At 41.8% G+C, this 14049-nt stretch overlaps 1 protein-coding gene across 2 annotated transcripts in view; it reads right to left on the bottom strand.

The window, feature by feature from the left end:
• Positions 1 to 14049, bottom strand: part of msh3 (mutS homolog 3 (E. coli)) — a 61561-nt gene that overhangs the window by 4717 nt on the left and 42795 nt on the right. For both annotated transcript variants that reach the window (XM_038703402.1, XM_038703403.1), the window contains exon 21: positions 11322 to 11508. In XM_038703402.1, the coding sequence (XP_038559330.1) occupies positions 11322 to 11508 (187 nt within the window). The remainder of the gene's footprint in view (positions 1 to 11321; positions 11509 to 14049) is intronic.

Genomic DNA, 14049 nt, shown 5'->3' with positions numbered 1-14049 from the left:
GGTCAGCCGATAATTACTTGGGCAGGAGATAATGAGACAATGTTAAGATTATATGTCATGGGTCTGTGATGTGTGATCACAAGTAGATGTGGGTTCGTATTAGTGTAGGCAGCCACAATATTCAGGAAAATTTGACCTGCTGGTAGCACTGCAGGAACAGTCAGCAAAGTCATTAGGATACATCCTCAGGGCACCCTGAATGTCTGTACTAAATTTCATGGCAATCCCTCCAATAGTTGTTGAGAAATTTCTGTGGTGGACCAATCGACCCTACCATCCCCAGACACAGCTAAAAATCTATCGTTCCCTCAGCATTCTCACTTTAACAGCTCTTCAGATTTAAAAAAGTTTTTTTAAGCCCTTAAACATAAGTATGTATATATACACACACCTTACCACAACTATATGATTTATATTCCTAGTAGTAATTGGGATCTTGATAATACCCTACTAAATTATTTAGTTAGTCCTTTGACTTCAGTGAATATTAATCAAACAAAAAAAGTATTTTACAAAAGAGAAATGTATAAAAGAAAAAAAACTAAGAGAACAACCAAAAAAGAGGGGGATAAAGTAATACATGTACCAAATGGTAGGTATCATAACAAATGATGCATATTATGTAACACCATCTGTGTTACCACAACTAAGCAAAAGTTGAAACTGAAAAACAAAGAGCAGGGCATCTACATCTACTGTACTTTGGCCCAGTATTAGTCAACTGTCTATGTATCCTGCAGTGTGCTGAACTAATGCATGAGGACATTTTTTTCGTCTTAGTCAAACTGCAGTAGAACTCTCCACTTTCCTGCCTTTCACTGTAAACACCACAGCCAGCTTTTCGGGCTCTGGAGAGAGATTGACCAAAATAAAGGCACTTCACCTCATACTGCTATTCCTTAATCACTGTCAGGCCTGGGAGCCTCCCAAAGGTTGACTGAACTCTGGCAATGAGGTCAAGACATGAAAATCACAAAAAGAGGGTGGCGCATGCACTCACTCCGCCTCCCTTTCAAATTCCTGCACAAACATGTTTCCTCTCAGCGCTTCACTCTCAGGACAGCTGCTGAGAGCTCCTCACTAAAACAAATGCATTTCCTTTTCCTGATTACTTTAACAACCCAATTACATGTAAATGGGATTAGTGAGGAGACATTACCATAAAATACCACTAAAATACAGATGGGTGACAAAATAAAGTAAAAACCTACCACCTACACCTACCAGGAGCCTTCACAAGTCTGAGGAACTCTGTTGGAGGGATGAAAACCGTTCTTCTACAAGATTTTTCCTTGATCTCCTGTCTCTCTTTCCCACATAGTAGAAAACCGTTTTGACAATGTGAAAAACTTTTGAAACACAATAACTTACGTGGGATTAAATATCCCAAACATTTTAGCTTTTATATTCATTAAATCTGATGATGACAGTAAAGGTAAATCTTCTATGAGCTCTCATGGTGTAGCAGGCCTGTATCTTATATCATTGCAGCAGACATGCGGCTGCATTGACTCAGGCTGGCTCCAGGATTGGCCCGCTAACCGCTCGGCCTAAGAAAGGTCACACTTCACTAGTAATACCTGCCTCTGAGAGAGACATGCAGAGTGAGTCCCACATGCTTCAAACAGAGACACACAGACCTGTACCCGCTGAAACACATGTGCAGCACTCAAACGTGAGCACACACACACGCAATTTCCCCAATTCCTGTCTATAGACACTGAAAGGTAAAAACAAACGGAGCATGTGCAGGAGGCAGGCTGCAGACAGGATAATGGTCTGATTAGGTGCTAATGGCAGCTCATTACCAGACCACCCCGGGGTCCCCTGACAGCCGTGCTCTGCAGAACTGAGCGATCTGATAAAATTAGTGCTGAAACAATTAGTCGATAACCAGAAAATTTGTCACTGGCACTTTCAATGATCAAATAATAATTTAAGTCATTATTAAGTAAATATCCAAACTATTAGTGCCTTTGTCACTTCCCGTCTAGACTACTGCAACACTCTCCTCACTGGTATCTCTCCACCAAACTCATCAATCGACTCCAACTTGTTCAGAACTCTGCAGCAAGGATCCTGAGCTTTACCAAATCATCGGCACATATCACACCTACTCTTATCAAACTTCACTGTCTCCCTGTGCAATACAGGATTAAGTTTAATCCTACTCACCCTACATTTAAAGGCCCTCCACAACCCCTCCTGCTCTCTTTATGCCCCCTCATGCTCCCTCCGCTCCTCCACTGCTGGTCTCCTTGTCACCCCTCCATTCCGCCTCTCCACCATGGGAGCCAGAGCCTTTAGCTGCTCGGCACCCAGGCTTTGGAACACACTCCTCCCTCATATTCGACAGGCAGACTCAGTCACGTCTTTCAGAGAACTCCTCAAAACACATCTTTTCCGTGAAGCCTACAGTCTTTAGACTTTTTATCCACAACAAAAAATAGTTTTGTCCTCTTATTTTAGTTTATCTTAATTGTACCTTTTTTACTGTATGTAAGATGTCCTAGATTGTCCTGAACGGCGTCCCCCAAATAAAATCTAGACAAACATTTAACCGGAAGGCAGGAAGAGAGAAAAAAAAAAAAAAGGAGGTATACTTTGAGGAAACTGGCATGATTATCTAATTTCTTTGTGTCTGAATGCTGCTGGTTAGGTCTACAATGGTCAGGCGATTCCTGGGTAGCTGGATGGGGTTTGAGAGGTATGGATAATGTTTGTTAGCAGTTTTTGAGTCTGTTTTTGTTTTGTTTTTTGTATTTGGATCTCTGTACAATGCATTGGTTCATCATGTAAGGGGGCAGAGGTTGTGGAGTGGCTTGATAGGAGGGAAACAAGGGATTGGGGTGTGAGAATTGGTAGTCTGTGTCTTGAAAAGGAGAAACATCTATAAATATCCACCCTTAATGTAAGCTAAAATCTGCTGTATGTTTATAAACAGATGCTAGGAGCGGTCAAACACTAAAGGAGGCCGGGTCCAGATGGGACAGGCTGTGTGTTCGGCTCACTTGACATGACAGTTCAAATAAAACCGCATCTCTGACAGACTGCTGATCTGCAACATTCCACATATAACACTTTATCTGCATGGTGTCACCTCTTCTTCTCCTACAATATGTCTCTGATTGGTGTCACTGCGCATATGTAGAGCATCACCACTCTTCCCAGCTGTTTTACAACACTATGCTTTCAAAGGCGCGAGCGTGTGGGCGCACAAGTGTGCTTCCACTCGGCCATATGATCCTGAGGAAAGGGTTGCAGGTGTCAACACCACTGTTGCCGTCTCTCTGTCTTGTTCCTCCTCCCTATCCAATTACACACAAATCCAATCCTTACTCAAGTCTACACCTTACGTGTTCTCACCTCACAACTAACAAGGCTCTCGCTGAGGTGCTCTTTGTGATAGAGTGATTTAGTGTAAATGAAGCATGCATTTGTGTCACTGACATCTGACTTTGGCCATGAGTCAATCCTGTTCTGGCCTAAATGAGTCGAGCCAAGGTCAGTGACCAGTGCAGAGGTTTCTTATAGGCCATGTTTTTCCTTTTCTTTAAATGGAAAATACTTGGTGCAGCAATGCTTGTGGCTTTTTTGTAACATAGAGGGTGCAATAATAAGTACTGACTGTTTAAGATACTGACATGAAGGAGTGTTGAATGGCCCTTTCACACCAGTAGGTCAGTTAATTTTGGCTGGACTAAGAGATGACAAAAAGATTCATACCTTTTATTAACAAATGTCTGTTGTCCAATTACATCCCCCCCATAAAGCCGCTGGTCTTGCTACTGTACTTGTGCTGTTTCTGATCACTAAAAGTTGATGAGAATCATTCATTTTGCATCCTTTAATTTATAAATTTTTTAAGTTTGTATACTGCAGGATTATAAACCTCCGTTTACAGGACTTGGGGAGAACTAAAACATATGTAAAAAAAAAAAAAAAAAAAGATTGTATAAAGCCTTTTGAGGCTCCAGTGCAAGCTGTGCTAAATCTGACAAATTGAAAATCCACATCACCTGGGCCTGAAAATCAAAAGTTTGACAGTGAAAAAAGCCTAACAGTCTGTAGCCCGCTCCTCATCTCTGCTTGAGGCTAGCGGCTTAAGGCTTCATTAGGCGGTACTAGCAAAACAAACAAAATTATGACCAAACTGTCGATGGTCGAGTTGCATTGTGGGAAGCGTAGGTGCCAGGTTTTGACAGATTGCCTAATTATTTGGATAGTTAAATGGTCGACCAGTTAGGTTAAAACATGCAAGAAGACAGCATTAATGTTTATTACATTGACAAACATGAATTCATTCAACCTTTTATTTGTCAGTTGATGGGGTGGCACGGTGGTGCAGTGGTTAGCACTGTCGCCTCACAGCAAGAAGGTCGTTAGTTCAAACCCTGGCTTCCTCCCACCATCCAAAAACGCGGACTAGGTTGATTAGTGAGTGTGAACGTGAGTGGTTTTTCATCTATGTGTGGCCCTGTGATGGACTGGCAACCTGTCCAGGGCATACCCTGCCATGCGCCCGTGGTCAGCTGGGATTGGCTCCAGCCCACCTGTGACCCTGTACGCAGGATAAGCGGTTGACGATGGATGGATGTCAGTTGATGCAGTATAGTGATCTATTTAAAGCTACACAGGGCAGAGTTGAATTTATATTGAATATATTATTTATTAATTGCAAGGCATCGCAGTTCCCAGTACGCAGAACCCTATTGTAATCGCTCAGATATTTATTATTACTTTTTTCTTCCGTGCATAAAACTGATAGTCCGGCCTAGACGGTAACTGCTAGGGACACGAAACTCACAAGGTAGGTTCGCAGCCTCAACACTACCTCAGGCGCAAAAATCCGCACACTTCTATCTCTAGGGGGTGCTATCAGCAAGGTCAACGCGTTTGGGCTTGCAACTCCTGCTCATGAAGGGGGATATCAACGCGTTCGGGGGATCGAGCTGAATCTCGTGGTATAGGCCACGCCCATTTCCGACTAAACTTTTTTTCGCTACATCGCGAAAACTAGAAAATCTATTTTAAATAACTCCTCCGAAGCTGCAAGTCCGATCGACACCAAACTTGGCATGGATAATCTCTGGACCAAGCTCATGAAAGTTTGTAGAGGAAATTTTGATCCGACTAAAAATGTCGCAATTATATGCTAGCAAACGTTTGCTAAAAACACTATCAACAGGAAATTATGTCATATCTTCCCTTTGGAAAGGCCGATCAACACCAAATTTGGTGCAAAATCTGGTGCAACTCTCCCCTAGGTGGCACTATTTAATCCAAGAAAATTGTTCCTGTATAACCACAACTCACATTGACATGAAACCACAGCCGAATTGTTCAGCATGGTCTCCTTACTACAGGCACCAAAGTGCACTAAAATATTCCCATAGGCGGCGCTGTTATTGCAGATTAAAGATGTAAAAAAAAAAATCCCATTGACTTACATGCATTTTATATCTCCATAACCACAAGTCCTATTCATACCAAATTTGGGCCAGTTATTCCCCATGGGGCCCTGATGACACCTGAAGAATTTTGTGCAATTCGGCCAAAAGGTGGCGCTATAATCGAAGCTCAAATACACCTTTCATTTCAATGGGATTTTGAACCAAAGGACATTTTGCCTCATAACTACACGCCAATACATCGCACATTCATAAACATTATGTCTACGTATTTCGGGGATGCTCCTGATTCCAATGGTATAGGACACGCCTCTGTGCGATGACGTTTTCGTTTCCCTAAATCGCGAAAACTGGAAAACATATTTTAATAGGTTAGGACGATCAACACAAAACTTGAGGACCTTGTGTGGCATGCCCCCCTGTGGGGCTGTGCAAAATTTGGTACAGTTAGCCCCTAGTTGGCGCTATTGAAAAAAAATCCCATTGATTTACATGCATTTCATATCTCCATAACCACAAGTCCGAATGATACCAAATTTCGGGCAATTGTTCCCCATGAGCCCCTGATGACTCTGATGAATTTGGTGCAATTCCGCTTACAGGTGGTGCTAAAATCAAAGCTGAAATCTCTCCCTAAATCCCATTCATTCCTATGGCATTTTGAAAGGCAAGACGTTTTGCCTCTGTTTGGAATGGCCCATAAACACCAAACGTGGGGACCTTATGCGGCACGACGGCAGGGCGCACGGGCCGACTCGCGCGCCCTTCGCGAGGCCGGGGGGGGCGGCTTGCGCCGGGAGGCTTGGACCCCGCTTGTAACTGCTTGCAGTTCTAGTTATTATTATTATTATATATTGTCGGCCTTTCAATGTTTGCCTTTATGAAGGTCTTGATCACTTTTTTTGCAGCAGAATTTGGTATTTTGATTTTAAGAAATGTCTTACCACATTTGGCACACTGAAATTTAGTTGGGCACATAGGGCAAATTTATTTCATTCCCATTAGTAGGAACAGGATGCTCTTATCTCTTCTAGAGATAGAGACATAAACATCCTTCAAAGAACAGATTTAACTACTGATTTAGAGAACTTGCACTTCCTCAATAACACCTGCCACAACAGTCAGCATAGCAAAGTGTGATTTTTCTAGAAGGTTTTGAAAAGAAAGCCGTTTCAGTTTTTAAAGTACTTCTGTTTAAAGATGGGAATCAGAGACAATTGCATTTAAAGAGACACGCTACTTAAAGAATCCTGATTAGAATTCTATGGAGAAAGCCCAAAAAGGCAAAGATGGCGGTTGTATGCACATATCCCAGGGGTATTCTGGTCGAACATAAAAGGAAATGATCTATTGACAAACACTTTGCCATCACAAAACATATACGTAAAAAAAAAAATATCACATCTACCTTTGCAATTTTCCCACAATTTCATCACAAATAATCATTGCAACAACCCACAGAGCGCAGTGCGACCATGCAGATCTAAGCAAGTACGCAGGCGGAGTGTTGCCCGTCTGAAAAGGCCTTTATTCTGAGACCCTTTTCTGGGGTCCCCACCCACATGTTGGGAACCACTGCTCTTGACAATGTTTGGACTGCAATTACAAATCAAACTTGCAACAACTAAAAATTTCAACGAGGGAATGCAATCACAGTGAGTTGAGAGAAAAACAGACTAGCATCTTCTCCATGTGCTGTGTATGAGAACAGTGAAGGGACAAAGCACTGCAGAGTGCAGTGGAGCACATGTGGGTCTTTGTAGGAGCTTTGTGCATCAGTGTGAATACATCAGACCATTTACGCCCACACAGAGCAATACATACTGCAATTCTACCCATTAGTGTGCAGCCAAAAGTGAGCTTTAGTGAGTTGTAGTTGTAAAGCTGGGCCAGATTCTGTCTGATATCTCAGTGCAGTATTACAATGTCAGCAAAGTTGCATGCAAATCTGAGTCATGGTACGAGTGGAGAGCAATGTGTAGTGCTGAGCTTAGTGTGAAGCTAATGGCAGGACCTGCTGTTAGCGTGAATAAAAGTGAGAGCCCAAGTGAGTCTGAGAGTGAGTAATGCTAAAGAAGAGGGCATTATGAGGTACACATCGTAGCTAGAAAGGAATTAAATTAGACAGTGTACTGAACCAACCATATGCTGGTTGTGATTTCACCATAAACTCCGAGCAGAAGCAACTCCTAGTTTTGGTCCTCTTTCCTGTGCTTTTCTGTGTCCTCTTCTCATTCTGCCGTCAAGGCCGTCTTTTTTTTGAGTGGTGTTATGAAACCTATCTACATTCTTAACTACCTCTCAGGTGTGTGCTGGGGACAGGGAAAGGTGTGTTACTATGACAACCCGAGTTAAAGGAGGAGCAGTCCGACTTTTGACGTGAACATTTGAGTCTGGTGAGGAGGAGGAGGAGGAGGAGGAGGAGGAGGAGGAGTGAGTATGAAAGACTGCAGATCTGCTTGTACTGAAGAGGCCTTTCCCTGTAAAGCATAACTTTTTTTGTTTGTCTTTCCTTTAATAGCAAGGCTTTTCTAACAAATCAATGCTGTTATACAACAGGTAGTTGGAGAGCTCCCTCCTCCTGCCAACAGCATCTCTCAGCTGCATTAGCTGCTACTTACACATTTTATTTCTACGTTTTCCAGCAGAATTACATAACCTCAAGATCCTGTCCAAAGACTAATGTGTACCTGGCAAAACGTAGAAAACCTCGAAGGGGTTTTACAAAGATAAATGTTTATTCATCTATATATGAACAGGGGGCAATTTGGAGCTTTTTGACTAAGGTCTTGGAAAACTGAAAATAAGAAAATACTTTTATTCCAGCTCTCATAGATTGGATACAGTGTGTAAGCTCTGATTACCCAGAAGGCAGCAGTAGAGTAAGTATGCTTTAGTGGTAGAACTCTAGAAACCCATCAATGGTCTCTGTCAGTGTGGACTGAAGTGGGAGCTGTACCCTAAGGCTCGTCTTTTCACAACCACCAGGAGGTCCAAATTCAGAATCAGTGGTTTGTGTAGTTCACTGACTGTCAGTTAAACAGCTGGTAGTGTGCTTATCCACATTGGCAAGCAAAACAAATTGCCTCAAGTGTGCTGTTAAATACGCATTCCCTAGGGTCAGCATAGAGCATCTGAGTTGATAAATCTCCCAAGAGAAGTTACAGTCTGGATGGCCCTAATACCACATGCACACCACCCAACTGTTAAGACCTTTGTACTGCTTTTGCTAAATAGGGTTTAGCAGACTGCAATCCAAAGTAAAACCTACTGTTATATTGGCAGGTAACAGTCATATATATATATACACACACACACACACACACACACACACACACACACACACACATACATACATACATACACACACACAGCCAATATCAAATTATCATTCATACATCAGCATCGATTTTTGGAAGAGATTATTATTTTTCTTATGTCTTCCTATAACACTTTTTACTCACCTCCAGCTCTCTCTGTAGCTCAGACAATCCCTGCTACCTGCGTGTGATGATCCATTATTTCTCCCATATTCTTTGTCTTTATAATTGCTAGCTTTGTAATAACAAACAACAGCAGTTTCGTGTGTAGGTACGCGTCACTTCTCGTTTCACATTTCTTGAAAAAAATGTGGTTTGGAGACCAGCATCAGGTGACTCAGCCACTGTCAGCTTGCGTAGTGTATAACCTCCTGTCTAGTACACGCTGACAGTTGTGTAGTCTGTATGAGCCTTAAGGAAGACGCATTGTTTTTTACTTTACGTGGGCCAATCATGCTTATTGTCATGCGTAGTCACTCGCCAAAGACTCATTCTGAGCCAGTAAGAACCCTGCTTATAAAGTTGACATTGCTAACATGTTTGAGTTCGAGTCTTGTTTCCGAGCCAAATATTATTGTCCTTTCATAGCTCGGCTTTGGTCTTCTCAAACTCCTGCTACTGGAAATACTTCACTATGTTCACCAGCCGTTTACTTCTTTCTGTGTATTGTTTGGAGCTTGGCAAGTAGACAGCTGCCTGATGCTGCTGAAAAAAAGACCTTGATAGGAGCAGCGTTTGTGGGCCCAAAAAACTAAACTATGATCCAAAATAGACTAAAATGCTCTTTAGAGCTGAGGGGGAATGCAGAGTCGGGCAATTCCTAGCAGGTCCATTACTACAAGCAATACCTTTCATATTACGTATGTAATTTCATCCATTGATAAAACAATGGATCAAAAACAGTGCAGCTTTAAATATATTGGTTGAATTTTATCTTTGAATTTGAATTTCAAGTGTTGTTTTTTAGATTTCCTGTCATCTTGTATTTACTTTTACTGTCATCATTGTTAATAGTGAATTGTTCACCTATAAATGTCCTGCCTCAATACACAGATAATTGCCCACACAATGAACAGATATTCAAACGTCACATGTAAAATGAGCCTAAGATCTGAAAAACCAAGCCAAAACTTGGCTAAAATGCACTACAAAGAAACACAAAGTCTGTCTCAACACTGATAAACGTGCATTCACACTACTTGACTTGTTTGACATGGTATCTGACAGCAGAGGTAAAAGCCCAAATTCAATTGGCCTCATTTTAGAGTTTAAATAGAAAAACCTCTAACGAGAACGAACAGGAAGCTGTAATGTTTCTTTAGTTTATAGTATACAGTGGAAAATATTCTGAGTAAACAGCTGAGAATATAAACAGCCGTGTGTCCTAACTGATGCCATAACCTTGAGCACGCAGCCCTGTCAAACTGTGAAATTAGTTTTCTGTGCTTACAGTATCAGTTTGTTTAACAGTAATTGGTACATAAATGAACTGTAAGTTATCCAAAAAGGAAACAACAATTAACTTTCCAGTGTTTGCAATGATAGCCCACTTTCCTGACACAAATCAGGAAAAAAAAAATGGACATACGCAACACTGTGCAATACCCAAAGGGCTCCTGACTGTGCTAGTTCACATAATCCCAGCAGAACACACATACACACTTGTTTCTCTATCTCTGTGGGGACATCTTATTGACATAATGCATTTCCTCGCCCTTTACCCTAACAATCAAAACTACATGTCTAGCCTTAACCTTTAGCCTAATCCTAATCTTAACCCAATTCAAACCCTACCCTAAAACTAAGTCTTAACCCTCAAACAGCCCTTTAAGCATTTTGGTCCCCACATAGTAACACTAATTCCAAGTACTACGAGCTGAAAAGCCCCACATATTTCAGCTCTGTCTCCTCTCTTTCGCAAACCTCCGTTCTTCCCTTTGACCTTGATTGATGGCAAAATTGGACCTTACTTCTTTCTGTACACAATATTTTAATGACAGCTGACAAGAATGAGCAGGAACCATATCAATAAGAAATAGCAACGAATGATCCTTAAGAGTACAAAGGTGGACACTGGATTATATTTTGAGTGTTTCATGAGGATTGAATGAGGCCTGCTGCCATACAACATGCATCCCTTGAAGAATCAGATGTCTAAGAGTCACTCTTTCTCCCTCCTCTTCTATTGCAGCTTGCTCTCTAACAACATATTAACATTATAGATCAAAGCCGCTCTGCTGCTGAGGCCTCTCTGGAGCCTCGTCTCTCTCTGCAAAACAAATGATCGCCATTGAGTGCAGAGTGCACAAGCACATAAACACCTGCATGTACACAAGTAGATACACACCTCTTTACTGAATGACATTGAAGTGATGGTTAATTGGGCTGGACTCAAGATCCACCAGTGCTGGTGAATTTAGCAACAAGATGAACGTGTGTGGTTGACCATAGTGCAGCTTTCACATTATTTTGAAGCTCATCAGCCGCACTGTTGCCTGCCCCAAATGTAAATATGTATGTATATACCTTTAAATCGGTCTTATCCCTGTGTCATCACAGTGTCCATTCACACACACAAATACACACTTACATCTCTGATGAAGTACTCCAGGGTGGCATAGGCGATTGCAATCCCATCATGGGTGCTCGTGCCCCGTCCCAGTTCATCAAGGATGACCAATGATCGCTTGGTTGCACGGGAAATGATCTCTGAGGCTTCAGTCAGCTCTTCCATGAACGTACTACGCCCTTTGTAGATGTTGTCTGAAGCCCCCATCCTGACAACCAATCAGACAAAGAAAAAAAGATAGTTCAGAGGTCAAAAGTAACATGGTGAGACAGTTACGCTGAGATCAGATTGCACAACATGTTTTGTTTTTTGAGCCATTGTGTCAGATTAGAAGGTCATCGAGTCATAAACTGTTGCTGTGACTTTGCAGAGAGATATGGCAGACTGCAAACTGGACTACAAAAGGTGATTGGTAAAGTACCAGGGACTGACTTCTCTATTACAACTGCAACTGCTTACGTATGTAATCATGATTTTATGAATAAAAGTGAACCTGGAGCCATTCATCGTTAGTGCAGTGGGACGTAGGTTAGCTCACTCAGCACCATTTACCAGGGCTATGAGTCCTTACCACAGCGGCCCGCAGCTCCTTTGCAGTATGTCTTCCACTGTCTCTCACTCTCCTGCATTTCCTGTCTATGTTCAGCTGTACTATCCCTCAATAAAAGTGATTATTATTTTCGTCAGTCGGCACTGCAGTAACAGTGTGATCTGCCTTTTTCCTTCCCTTAGAAAGAGGATGACCGTGTGGTACAGCAAAAAACTTCTGACCCAAAGGGGATACTACACTACTACACTGAAATTCAAGAAAACATCATTCCCCTTGGCAATGTTACGGAACACACACGCGAGAGAAGGCGAAACATATTGGACACGGTAGTCATTTTATTGGGGCATCTTGAGGGTTCCAGATGCCTCGTTGGTTGTTCTCCACTGCAACACACTGTGAGGGATAAGGATCTCTAGGCCTTTTGAGGTCTTTTGAGAAGCCATGTTCAATTCTTAACATTGTTCCATGACCTGCAAAACTCCAGTCACAAATTTAGCTTCCCTTCTGATGCAATCTCAAGTTAATTTAGTTTAACAACTTTACCAAACTTGCTCCATATTTATTTATTTTCCAATTATTTAGGATTTATCCTCATATATTCGAAAAACAGCTAATGTAAAACGCTCAACATTCCTGCAGGTCTCTGCACAGCATCATCATCGTCTGTTGTGCCGACAGTATAATATTACCTATGGTAACGTTGAAATCTCATGCACGTGCACCTCCTCATGAACAGGTGGCACTCATCAGGCTGAAACAAGCTTTTTACGACAAGTTTATCCAGTTAAGAGTTTGTTGAATACCACTTAGTAGTACGAGCATGGCTCACAGAAAAAGGACAGAGAGGGTTTAGGATATGAATGCAGAAATGTTCTTACATATGGAACGCATGTAATGAATTTAGTGACAAACACATTTGAATTACGGCTGATGTTCCCTCGCCTAAAGACTAAACAGTGGAACGACTGATGTTGCCATTTGTCGTGTTCATGTGGATAGATACTTATCGATTACAGGGACACAGTGACAACTTGTTGGATTCGTCACAAACCTCAAAGCCAGCTTGAGAGCTCCTCTGCTGCACCGATACACACTGACAGACAGAGCAGTGACTCATCTCAGAAAAACTGGACTCTAGCTGGATCACAGATGCTACATCTGCCAGGCTGTGTTTCTCACCTCTAAATCTGCCTTTTCCTGTCCTGACTGACCTTCAATATAGTACTTATCAGCAAACAACCAGCTCATGAATTACCATGGTTACACCACACGCCATATAAGAGAGGGGTGTAGCAGACATGCTGCTGCATTTCATTTGCCAATTTATTGCGTGTGTGTGTGCAGACATGGCATTAACTGAGGGGAAATTATGACATCAGATCTATACTGCGTGGCAGAAAGGAAAGAGAATCAGATGAAAAGGAAGAGTGATGTTCACACGCTGTCAGTCCGCTGATGAGGGGATGTACAACAGAAACACAGCAACAGCTGAGTGTCCTGCTGCTCTCATTGAGTCCCTCCTTCCCGCCAAAAGAATTCTTAAAATAGAGTCTATTTATCATCACCTCACATTAGTCACATTTCAAGTGTTTTTTCTGACACTTGTGGTTCCCGTGTGACTGTCAGATTGTCCAGTTATTTTATTTTATTCACACTTTATCACTTTATCTAATCTATTAATTTTCAAGAGCATTATCGCTTTTGTTTTTCATCAGAAAACCAAAATCTAATACAAATGAGAGAAATCGCATGCCTATTACAAACATCACACACACTCAAGGAGACACAGATTGAGTTTAGTCTTTGATTTTTAATGCAGGTATGCAAACTGAAAGGTGAGAAGGATATGTAAGCAGAGAAACGCACAGAGACAGTGTAAGAGGGGTCTTTTTTTAAGCTTACATGTTGTTCAAAACATGCGTTTGTCTACTGAAACAAGAGAAAGATACCAACACACAAGGGCGTCACTTTGTGTTGAAAAGTAGTGGTGACATAAGGGCTCAGATTAGGGGTATGAGAGATACACTTAGCTCATGAGATGTGGCGACGCACCATACTGGTGTCACAAGAAGGAGATGTAAAGATAATTTAACAATATTTAATAGAAATCATCAGAGCTGAAAAATATGAGTTGGTGGTCGGCGGGTCCTCCCCCAGTAAATTTTGAGCATTAAAGAGGTGGTATTATGCTCATTTTCA

The sequence above is a fragment of the Micropterus salmoides genome, unplaced genomic scaffold (assembly GCF_014851395.1).
Source record: "Micropterus salmoides isolate LMB-PRFRI ecotype aquatic unplaced genomic scaffold, ASM1485139v1 Ms_hic_scaffold_7, whole genome shotgun sequence".
NCBI classification, from domain to species: domain Eukaryota; kingdom Metazoa; phylum Chordata; class Actinopteri; order Centrarchiformes; family Centrarchidae; genus Micropterus; species Micropterus salmoides.
The sequence above is the reverse complement of the archived record's forward strand: the minus strand, read 5'-3'. Positions and strand labels throughout refer to the sequence as shown.